Below are 12,317 nucleotides of genomic sequence, written 5' to 3'. Positions count from 1 at the left end.
CTCAGCATTCACCTTTGGTAGCATCTTCCGGGAGCCATCAGCCTCCAGCAAGTCCACAGAGGTACAGGCACTGCTGTCTGACTGAAGCTCAAGTCTGTAGGTTGAGGGATGTTTATGTGCACACACCTCTGTGTGAGTGTGTTCATGTGTGTGTTCTTACTTCAAGACTGAACTCTTGAGCTTGGTTGGTCACCATGACTGCCTCTGTTCTCTGTCCATGGCCAACCAATTTATCCAGTGGCCCATGTCCCTGGATTAAAATCCTGGCCATGGAAGTGCTCTGGTATATGTGTGTGTGCACGTGTATTCACATGCATGTGTAGTGGAGGGAGCAACATGCTGGCATGTCAGCTGTGGGGTAGCTGCTGCCATCTACCACCACACCTGGCCCAAGTATTGTAGTCTATTGTGACCATTATCCTCAAACTTAAGTGGGTGTGAGGATTAGTTCTTGTGTCCACTAGAAATGTACTGTCTGGGTTTAAAAAATGGCTCAGAGCACAGGGCTGGCTGTTCTTCTTGGGGACCAGGGTTTGATTCCCGACACTCTCCCATCTGTAGCTCATGCTCCAGAGAATCTGATGTCCTCTCCCCTCTTCTGGCTTCCATGGGCACCAGGCACAGACATGTCACACAGAGTTATATGCAGACAATACACACACACACACACACACACACACACACACACACACACACACACACACAAGAAATCTAAAACAAGCAGAAATAACATTTAATTTTAGGCCACGGCCCTAGAGGTGTGCTTTCCACTGGGGTGGGGCCCAGGCTGCCTGCATAAATTACCTTTGGGGAAACAGTGCACTGCATCAGACACGGGTCCTTTCTAGCATTAATAAGGATGTGGGAAATAATATTTCTGTCCCTTTTGGCCTGCCTTCTAGGGTCCCGCTACAAAGTTTGAACCAAGGCAGCTTAGATGTGCTTCTCAATGACCACATGGCTATTTCAAATGTTTTCATGACAGACACGACTCATGCCAAGGAGCAGGTAGGAACATACGGGAAGGTCTGGTGTGGCTTTCCCTTACCATGGGTGCTCACAAGTGCTCGAGCCATGTCTTCAGAAGCACACACTTGTTTTGTGAGCAGTAAGGTGAGCAGTAAGACTGGACACGACATGTCTATAGGAGGAGGAAGGCTAGGATGGTCCATTTGGTTTACAGCCAAGCCTAGAGTCAGAAAGAATGCCTTGGAAGCATTGTGTATGGCAAGGCAATCTGGCTTTGGCCTTTGGAAGCAGAAAGGATGGAGTGTGAGGATTTGTTCTGACTGGGTGTGGGGGGCTAGTCCAAGCAACATAGCCGTTCTGAAAGTTCTCTTCCTAAGTTCATGGTCTCTATTCCCTCCCCCCACTACCCCCCCCCTTTTTTTGAGATTTGTGTGTGAACTCCCAGAACCTTTTCTCCAACTCTATAAATCAGAAGGAGGCTATGCAAGGAATCAGAATCTGTCTCCTATCCAACTCAAACCAGTGGGCAGTTACGATGGTCCCAGGACTACATGGGAGAACTCCCTCCTGCTCTTGAGAGTCCTCATTGTCTACTGTGCCCCAATCCAACCCATGCACTAAAAAGACAACAAAGTCCCCTTTCTGTCTTCACCCCCCCCCCCCCCCGTCTTCAAATTCCCAGGAACTGTCTTCCAGGCTGGTTCTGAAACCACATAGCATAGCCCAGCCTGGTGTCTAGCTCATGGCAATTTCCCTGCCTTCCTCATGCTGGTATTACAGGCATGGGCCACCATACTGCCTTCTAGGGTGTCATTTTTCTGTTTGGATTTAAACACTGTCTAAGGGAGCTGTCTTGAAAGCTCCCAGCAGACGCTGGAGGGAAGGCCTACTGAGATGGACGGATGGATGGATGGACGGCAGTGTGCAGCACTCGCCCAGAGGAACTGTATGGAGAGGCTGGGGGAACTGGGCAAATTCACACCACCCACGACCCTGAGGACTACAATGACTAAGTCTGCTGGAGGACAAGTAGGGAGTGGGCATGCACAGCAGTTCCACGTGTGGGAGTTGGTTGCTTTGGGAACTAGCCTGGCCCCAGCATCTGCTTAAAGCTTTTTGATAGCTCCTATTCTAAAATGAAAACTGAAAAACTGTCCAACAACGAAATACCAAATAAGATGAAAAGTTGGTTCATTTGAGCCCTGGAAAAGGATATTGACTGGTGGAAAATTAGTGAATAGGAAAAAAAAAAAAGAAAGAAAAGTTGAATTACTTTATTAATCTTAGAAGTCAGTAATTCCAAATGGCGCCTGGACCTTGGCAGCCGCCTACTTGCCTCCCCACTCTGGGGAACCGGTGCTGTTGGCTCCCCACCCCCCACACTCTTGGGAAAGGGAAGATCAAGTTTGGTGGTTGATGTTGGGATCTGAAGCTTGTACAAAATAAAATAAACTTAATATTTCAATCTGGAAAAGCAGCGAAAGCCAGATGCAAATAGCCAAAGAGCCTCTTTTATACCATCTGTGAGCAGCAGGAGAAGAGACAGAGGGACCTAGCAGGGTAGGGGGAGGGCAGGGAAAGGCACGCTCTGAAAGGTGTTCTGCCGGGGACATGTATCAGGCGACAGTCCCCACTGCCAAGTCTTATCCAAACCCACAGGGTCTGTTCCCTGTTGTCCTGGTAAAAGTCTGGGCTGGCTGATGGCAAGCATATACTGTCACTTCTGCTTAAAGGCCTTGGGGACTCAGGCAGCAAAAAAATACTATGGACCCCTCACAGCACTGTAGAGGCTTAGCCTCCATCAAGCTCCCGGGAGCGCACAGCAGGTTCTTCTTCCCTTGGAGTCTCTGGTTCATCTGTCAGTGTGAGCAGGGTCTGGAAAAGAGCGTCAAGCAGTCAGTGACTGAAGGGCAACTCTCTGCCTGACAACAAGCAAGGGGTCCCTAACAAAGGAAGCTCACCCAGAGCACACACTAATTTTAACTTCTGCTCAAACCCATCCTAAAACATCTGTGTTCTGTTGCTGCTGCTTTCTGGGTGACTTTGGTTCCGTTTGCTGGGGATTAAAAACCATTTACTCTTGTTTACTTGACTACTCTGTAAAGAGACTGGGTCTTACCAAACTGCCCAGGCTGACCCTGACCTCCAAGGCTCAGGCAGTCAGGCTGCTGCAGTCTCCTGAGCAGCTGGAACCACAGACAAAGCTGCCATGCCCAGGAGCAGCAGCAGCCCCTCATTATGCCCAGTGATGCCCTTAGGTAGTTCCAGGTACACAGGAAGCTGAGGCAGGAGGATCACGTCAGCCTAGACATTCAAAGGCAGCATTGGTGACAACAGTTAGACTCCTCCATCCAAAATAAACCAGCTTAACATTCACACTCCCTCTTCTTGTTTATTGAAATTGAAGATGCCAAAAGTGTTCACCTTTTCAGAGTGCAGGGTCAGTGTCAGCATTTTCAAACTGTGAGGTAAAATAGTCCCGTATGTGCCTTTGAGATCTGACCCACCCTCACTTCATGCTCCTGGTGTCTGCTCCTCACTTGCCAGCTTTGGGAAAGTACTAGCTAAGGAGCCAGCAGGATACTCCCAGGCCTTGCCCAGTTGCCCTGCTCTGAATCTATCCTTTCCTCAACTGCTTACAATTTAAAGTAGGTTTAAGAAATAGTTGTCTTTTAAAAATTAATTACTGATTATGTTTGTGGGGGAGGTGTATGAGCACAAGTACAGCCTCCCCCGGACGCACAGCAGTTCCACGTGTGGGAGTTGGCTGCTTAGGTAACTAGCCTGGCCCCAGCATCTGCTTAAAGGGTCCTGATAGCTCCTATTCTAAAACGGGACATCAGATTCCCCTAGAGCTTGGGCTCTAGATGGTGGTAAGCTGCCTGAGATGAGTGGTGGGAAACTTGAGGTCGATCCCTGGCACTGAAAAAATGAATGAATGAACGAACGAAAAGATTGGTAGGAAGGTCTTTATGATTATCTTCTTCTTTTTTTTTTTTTTAAAGATTTATTTATTTATTATATGTAAGTACACTGTAGCTGTCTTCAGACACTCCAGAAGAGGGAGTCAGATCTTGTTACGGATGGTTATGAGCCATCATGTGGTTGCTGGGATTTGAACTCCGGACCTTCGGAAGAGCAGTCGGGTGCTCTTACCCACTGAGCCATCTCACCAGCCCCCGATTATCTTCTTCTTGTTTGCTTGACTCCCAAGGCATGTAGAATGTGGCTGTTCACTCCTCTCAAGTGTGTATGTATTCCTGTGTGAGCGTGTGTTCAGATGCTCATGGTGAAGGTCATAGGTCAGTGTCAGGTGACTTCCTTCTTGGCTCTCAGCCTTTTGAGACAAGAGTTCTGCTTTCTCTTGAAGCCCAGCATTTGCATCATCATCTTCTCAAAATGATCCGTTTTCTACTTTTTCTTTCCTTAATCCCACTTACATATCTGTTAGGCCCTCACAGCTGGCCTTCCATCTCCTCACCCCATGTTCTGCACTCCAGATAATTTCTCTAAACACACCTCTGGGTCTAATGTGCCATTTAACCAGCCCACCTCAGTCATCTTTTCAAATAGAATGTGGAAGTGTGTGTGCCACAGTTCTTATCTATGGCTTATAACTCATTTCTTATTCCCTCCAATTTCCCTGGCCATGCAAGCGTTCATTTTGCATCACGTGGCGACTTTAGTATCAGTCTCTGCAGATCCAGAACTGGCTGTTTCGTCCACTTTTGCTCATGGGACTGTTCTATTAAACTATGACATCACATTTCTTAGAGTTTCACCTGTGGAAATTATTGAGAACTGCAGCAAGCAGGCACCTATAAACCCAGATTTTCTTAAGCTCGCTTCTCTATTTGCATGTTTATGGCCACAGAGAAGGGCACTCTTCTTGCCCCCATGATTTGCCATGTGAGTGAATACTATGCGGTCTCTCCAGACAGACAGCACTGCCTCGGCAGGAGCAGGCTCTGGTTCTTGCCCTCCAGGAGGCACAAAGCCTGGACAGCAGCTCTGGAAAACAACCCTGTGTGCTTCTGTTTCTGGTCTAGGTCTGGACTCCCCCATGGACTGCTGGGACTTCTGGTACAACCCACCATGCACCTCCCCCTACACTCTTGGAAGTACAGAGGCCATGTCTTATACATGCTCACACCATCCTGAGCACTTCTGTCAATTAAATATTTGCACGGGAGTTGCTTGGTGGATGGCTTACTGTTGGGAAATATGGAAGACAATTAATAGCAGGTATAAGAAACCTCCGACTAATGCTGCAAAGTAGGTTTGTGCAACGGCCAGATGCTGGGGTGCTAAGTGCCCATCCATACATCTAGACTCGGGCTCCCACGGCCAGCTCAGCAGCTGTCTCAAGGGGGACACGGGACACCCATTTCCTAGGAGCTCAGGCAACTCACAGGCTTTAGGTGCTCGGGAAAGACAGGACTGTCACTTCTGGGCCATGAGGCAAGGCCAAAACCTCAGCCAGAAACTTAAAATTGAATGAGTTTTTAATTTTAACTTTTTTCTTTTTTCTTTTTTTTCTTTGTCTTCAGGGACAGGGTTTCTCTGTGTAGCCCTGGCTGTCCTATAACTCATTCTATAGATCTGGCTGGCCTTGAACTTAGAGATCCACCTGCCTTTGCCTCTCAAGTGTAGGATTAAAGGTGTGTACCACCACGACCTGACAAATTTTGTTATTTTTAGTCTCTCAAGGTTTGATAAAGTTTGAAGCAAGAAAAATGTTGTTTGTTTTTAAAACAGGACTTTTCTATTATGTAGTCCTGCCTATGCTGCAGCTCACAGGAATCTACCTGCCTCTGATCCCAAGTGCTAGGATTAAAGGCTTGGTATACCATGCCGAGCTAAAAAAAAAATGTATTAAGTATCCCATGCTGGCTCTGAACTTGTCCTCAGCCCAAGCTGAGGATGACCTTACATTTCTGACCTCCCTGCCTGTACTTCCCAAATGATGGGATTATAGGCATACACCACCATGCTCATTTTATGGGGTATTGGGTTTTTAATTTTGTTTTGTATTTATTCATATAAATGAAAAGATCTTTAGGTCAGTCCCTCTAAGCCTTTCCAACTGGTCGGAGCTGCCTGGTAGTGTCCTCTGGCATCGTTCCAGTTTGATGGGAAGGGAAATGGACTAATCCTCTTATTTATAGCCTGCGTGACACTGGCAGAAAAGCACAGCTGGGGCGAGGGCCACACTCTGCCCCTCACCTTGCCGGGCACTGTTCCAGCCCTTAGGAATGAACAACACAGGCACACAAGAACATCAGATCCATTTCACAAAACCCTTCCCGGGGTGACACAGCTTTGAGAAGTTGATCAGAGCTAATTCAGCCCAGGGTAATGGGAAGGAAGTTGTGGGGCATGGGTTACCACGACCAGCACTGGCTGGGAGCTGGCTTTAACTCCAAACCCTCCCAGAACTCTTTTAATTGTGAATGAACAATGAACAGGCACTTGGTCTAAGCCATAGATGTCAACACCAACATGAGCTCCAAGATGTTCTACTTGCAAACATGTGAATAATTTTTAGTATAAGGCTATTTTAAAGAACTATTGTTATTGTTTTTATACAATAAGCCTTTTTACTTGAGACGAAGTTTTTGCCCAGGCTGGCCTTGAACTTGTGATTCTGTTCTAACATTCCCTTGTCAGTATTACACCACTGACACCACTGTGCACCACTTCACCAGGCTAACTCTTTTTCTAGGAAAAATGCACATCATTTTTGAAAACATATTTGATCTTTACTAACCTGTTTTTCTTATTATAGTTTTCTTATTGCGGTTCCTTTTCTTAATAGAACAACCAGGTAAATCTACTAACATTATGAAACAGAAATGTGTCTCTGGGTAAATTTCCACTGTGGCTGGGTGGAACATTTCTTCCTGTCCCTGCACGTAGACAGTATATCCAGAGGGAAGGCCACTTTACATGTGTGACAGTGATAGCCAGAGGGAAGTCTATTGTACATATGGGGCAGCCTTTTTTTTTTTTTTAGCATGAGGATATTTAATATCTACCCTTCTATGAACATTTAAAAATTGTATAGCTCATCTAAATTAAACTTCTCGGGTCTAATTTTGTGATGTGACTGTGGTGTCAGTTTTGAAGCACAGTCTACCTAAGAATATCTGATTATTTCTGTCCATATATATAAATTTAGATCTGTGGCTGGGTGTGGTGGTGCATGCCTTTAATTTCAGGACTTGGGAGCCAGAGGCTGGTGGATCCTGGTGCGTTTCAGGCTAGCCAGGGTTGCACAATGAAACCGTATCTCAACAACAATAACAAAAATGTAGAACAATCACTGTAAGAAGAATTAGTTTATAAAGAGTTCTGACTCTCTTACAGCCATTCTGTGACCGCAAGAGACAAGCAGAACCAGCCTTCAATCTGACCGAAACATTTCTTCACATCTACGTTTGTGCATGTTCATGTCACGGTCATGTGGAGGTCAGGGGACAGACTGAGGGGCCAGCTCCTTCCTTCTGCCCTGAGCTCAGGTAACTGAGCTTGGTGGCAAGTGCCTTTACCCACTGAGACATTTCAAAAGGAAGCCGATAATCTTGTTTTGCTATTTATGACTCTTTCAACTTCGGATTTAATGCTATTTGACATGTTTTTAGCTCACTGTAGTAAATCTTTAGTGGGCTTTGAGATGGAGTTTATGCAGTTGAGTTCAAAAGAACAGACCAACTGCCATTAGCAGGGATTCTCGTCTACTCTAGAACAGTGACTGCATCTGTAAAACTCCAGCCCCATCCTCCTGCTGCAGACATAGCACCACTGAATCACAGAGGGTACTGGGTACAGATCTGTCCCCGAAGATCAGAAAAGTGGGGTTTCAAGTGCCAGACGAAGGTCGGAAGTAAACACAGAGACTGAGGTGGCCTTTAAAGTAAGACCACAATGTACTGTTAGAAAAAAGTCTTAAATGGTTGTGGAACACACGTGTTATGACTTCAACAGACCCTGGCAATCTTCTCTTTCTATTCCATTTTCTCCACTGGGGCTGGGGAGCAGTTGATGGTTGTGACCCTGAGTGTTCTAGTCCTGCTAGGCCAGCTCTCCCTGGAAAGCAAACACAAGCTCCAGCTTTGTGTTGGTGGCCGAGTCACACCACAACTGTATTCAAATAACCACTAAAATGCTACTGACTGGTCCTCAAGAACTTGAATGTGACCCACTAATTGATTCCGTGACCCACTGCTGCTAGGTCATGACTCACAGTTTAAAAGTCTCTGTGAACTGGGGCATGGAGATCCACTCCTGTAATCCTAAGACTTGGGAGGCTAAGATGGGAGGATCACCCTGAACTCTATACCAGCCTGGTACACATGGTGAGTTTCAGGTGTGTCTTAACTACACAGTCTCTGTCTCAAACAACAAGACAACCAAACAACCCAAAATACAAAATAAAAAAGCCAAACCACTGTTCTCATGAGAGAGTTTAGAGGGAGCTGAGAGAAGAGGTGTATTCTATTCCAGAAGCAGCTGAGGGAGATGGACGTGCTAAGGAGGCTCAGTTCCCAAGCATCAGAAGGGCAGAACTCATGTTCCGAGCTTCTCTGAAGACCTGGCCTCCAGCGACCCCAGGCCATCACCCCAGCAGCTGCTATGTGCATGCACAAACTCAGAAAAACCACAGTCTCTGTGCTTACATTCTTCCTCTGTAATGTGGAAGTAACTTGACAAACGTCAGCGGCTACTACATGACACTGTTCCGAATATTCAAAAGGGTTCTGTGGAGCTTGAGTCACAAGGAAATAATCTAAACAAAAATCTATCCCCAGACAATTTAAAGATGGCACCTGTGTCAGCATATTAGATCAACAGTTCCTTTATCATGCATTTCTGGAGTCTAAATTACTCAGGTGTCTATAGGGGCCACCAGCTGGGCTCCCCCAGGGCTCCTTCTCAGCCCTGGTCACTGTGTTGTTCTTCCTCACACTCTTTCCTTGAAAGTTTATCCATCCATAGCTTTAACCTCTGTAAGGATGATGGAAAAGATGCTCCTGGTTATGCCTGTCCCATCATTTACAGGTCCCATCATTTATTGATGCTGCCAGTGGCATATGCCATAGCTCATTATCACAGCTGATTTCAGAAGCATGGTAAGGGACAAAGGGACATCACAGTCATCAGAAGGGTACCTGGAAGCAACCCCTTACCCACATTCCTGGAAGCAACCCCTATTAAACTCCTTGAGTCCCCCTCAAAAAAGGACATGAAAGTAGAGGGGACACAATTTGATAAGGGAAAAGTGGAGGCACAAGGGGGTATAAGAGCATAGTAGGGAGTGGCTATGACCAAAATACATTGTGTGCACATACAAAGAAGCCACAGGAAATCCAGTAGTATGCACATAGGGCCCCTAGAAGATGATGAGCATTGGTGAAGCTGGCAGAATGCAAAATAGAATCCTCTCTGTGGACACTAGCACCAGTCTTAATGGTTCTCAAAAACCTTAAAAATAGAATTATGAGCTGGGTGGTGGTGGCGCACGCCTTTAATCACAGCACTTGGGAGGCAGAGGCAGGCAGATTTCTAAGTTTGAGGCCAGCCTGGAACTACAGAGTAAGTTCCAGGACAGCCAGGGCTATACAGAGANACCCTGCCCCGAAAAAAAAAAAAAAAAAAAAAAAAAGAATTATGATATCCAGTTAATTCTACTCCTGTGTGTATATGCAAAAGAAACAAACATAGAGATTGAATAGATAATTGCATGGCTACGCTCACAACAACACTAAACACAATAGCCAGAAGGTGGTAGCAACTCCAGTGTTCACTGCTGGATGAACAAGCCACGCCAAACAGGCATGCTCACACGATGGAGTAGCAGTCAGCCTGCAACAGGAAGGACTCTGATGCACACTACAGCCCAGATGAACCTTAAGAACAGTACGCTAACTGAAATACCCATCACAAATGTCACAGAATGCATGCTGCCACTTCTATGAGGCTTCTCGTTAGTAAAACCCACAGGGACGGGAAGCAGAATGGTCGGTGTAGTGCACAGGGCTTCACTGGATAGGTACAGGGAGGCAGTGCTGCAAGATGGAAAGCCTCCACATGGATGGTGGTGCCAGCTCCTGACAACCATGTGCTTGACCCCACTGTACTATGTACTGAACACAGGAAGAGTGGCATATTTATTTGTCTCCAGGCATAACAGGAAGTGCTTACTGCTTGGATTATCTTGCTTAAAACCTATACTTGCAATATAGACTTTAAAAAGTCTGAAGTGGCACACAGAGGACTTCATTGTTTTGTCTGTCCCATGGACCTTATTTGCTTATGGTTTTGACCCCTTTGGGAGATGTCCCATCCCCCTCCCCTGATGATTTTTCTGGCCAGACCGGAAATAGTAGTTCTATCCTCCCTGGGTCAGTGGTGAGGTGGCCCACTTGACCCAAGTACACATCCCCTTGACCACAGCAACTGCTTCAGGAGGTGGCTATGACGTGTGAGCCAGGCCCTTAGTGCTGCCCTGAGAGATGCCCCCTTCTGTAGAAAGAACACAACTCCTGTTCTTTTTGGTCCCCAGGCTGGAGTTGCTCACACCACACAGCCCCATGATGTTTCCACACAGAGAAAGCTCCAGAGAGTAGAGACTAGGGAGGACAGCCAGGCTTACAGAAGGGAAGGAAATGGAGGAGGAGGAAATGCATGAGGTCTCGAGGATAGAGACAGAGGACCCCAAGACCCTGAGCTTTAGGAACCTGCGATGATCTGCATGTGAAACACACTCACACACCCATGTGTTTGAACCCTTGGTCCCTAGCTGGTGGTTCTGTTATGGGAGGTTCTGGAACCATTTGGAAGTGGGGCATTGCTGAGGTGAAGGGTGGGGTGGCATTTTATAAGCTGGTCCTGCTTCTGTCCCACAGAGATGTTCCAAGCCACACTCTTTCCTGCATGAGCCCCCCCCTCTTCCCCAGCATGCAGAACTGTACCCTCTCAGCCACAAGCCAACACAAACCTTTGTTCCTTTACACTGCTCCTGCCAGGTAATGGACTGCAGCAATGAGAAAAGTGACAGATATAGGCAGTATAAGAACTCGCCATCAGCGGGAGGCGCCATCAGTGTCCTCTTCTGAATTCTACTGGCACCAGGCATGTGTGTGGTACACATACACAAAGGCAAAATGCTCAAGGACATAATAAAATATTTAAAAATTAAAAATGTGTGGATGAATTTACAGTTTTGTGTGTAATATATTTTAAACTCATACTCAACAATATGAACTCATGAACAATCTGAGTCCAAAAGCTGTTAAAGTAACTAGACTTTCATTTCTTCCAATGCTTTTCCTTGTTTGTACATGAGGTGCATGTGTAGGAAGTATCATGTATGTATGCAGGTATGTTCCAATGTGGATGTCAGAAGAGGGCATTGTGCCCTACACTGTTCATTTGTACTTTTTTTGAGGCAGATCTCTCATTGAACCGATGTGTGCCAAGGTTAGGCTGGCATCTTCCTGTCTCTGCCTACCGATGGTGGAGTTACAGGCGTGTGTGGACATGCTTGGTTTGTATGTTGGTGTCTTAGTTAGGGTTTTACTGCTGCGAACAGACACCTGACCAAGGCAAGTCTTATAAAGGACAATATTTAACTGGGGCTGGCTTACAGGCATGGTGCAGGAGGAGCTGAGAGTTCTACATCTTCATCTGAAAGTTACTAATGGAAAACTGACTTCCAGGTAGCTAAAATGAAGGTCTTAAAGTCCACACCCACAGTGACACACCTACTCCAACAGGGCCATACCCTCTAATGAGTGCCATTCTTTGGGCTGAGCATCTACAGTGAGTACTAAGGGTTCAAACTCAAGTCCTCTTGTTTTCACAGCAAGTGTTCTTATCCTTGGCCTCAGGCCTTTTCAAAAGAAAGAAAGAAAGAAAGAAAGAAAGAAAGAAAGAAAGAAAGAAAGAAAGAAAGAAAGAAAGAAAGAAAGAAAGAAAGAAAGACAGACAGGGGGGTTAGGAAAGAAAGGAAGCAAGGGAAAGGAAAGGAAAGAAGGAAAAGAGGAAGGAAGAAAGAGGTATTTAAAACACACACACGCACACACACACACACACGCGTGTGTGTGTGTGTGTGTGTGTGTGTGTGTGTGTGTGTGTACAAACTAACAGTCAAACTAAAATGAAGCAGGGGCCCGAGATGGCTTAGGGTAGAGGAGCTTGTCAAAGCCAACCCTGATGACCTGAGTTCCGTCTTTGGATTCTATATGATGGAAGGAGAAAACTGATTCCCACAAACTACACAGAAATTCTCTTCTCTCTCTCTCTCTCTCTCTCTCTCTCTCTCTCTCTCTCTCTCTCTCTCTCTC

At 46.2% G+C, this 12,317-nt stretch overlaps 1 protein-coding gene across 11 annotated transcripts in view; it reads right to left on the bottom strand.

Annotated features, from left to right (window-relative positions):
- Positions 1–2,228: 2,228 nt before the first annotated feature.
- The window catches only part of Ttll5 (tubulin tyrosine ligase like 5), a 228,384-nt gene continuing 218,295 nt past the window's right edge, over positions 2,229–12,317 (bottom strand). For all 11 annotated transcript variants that reach the window (XM_021201541.2, XM_021201542.2, XM_029540627.1 and 8 more), the window contains one exon: positions 2,229–2,844. Coding sequence is in view for 3 of the 11 variants with exons in the window: in XM_021201542.2 (XP_021057201.1) it covers positions 2,822–2,844 (23 nt within the window). In the remaining 8 variants the exon portion in view is untranslated. The remainder of the gene's footprint in view (positions 2,845–12,317) is intronic.

The sequence above is a fragment of the Mus pahari genome, chromosome 7 (genome assembly GCF_900095145.1).
Source record: "Mus pahari chromosome 7, PAHARI_EIJ_v1.1, whole genome shotgun sequence".
Lineage (NCBI taxonomy): Eukaryota > Metazoa > Chordata > Mammalia > Rodentia > Muridae > Mus > Mus pahari.
Note: the sequence above shows the minus strand (reverse complement) of the source record. Positions and strands in the feature narration are given on the sequence as shown.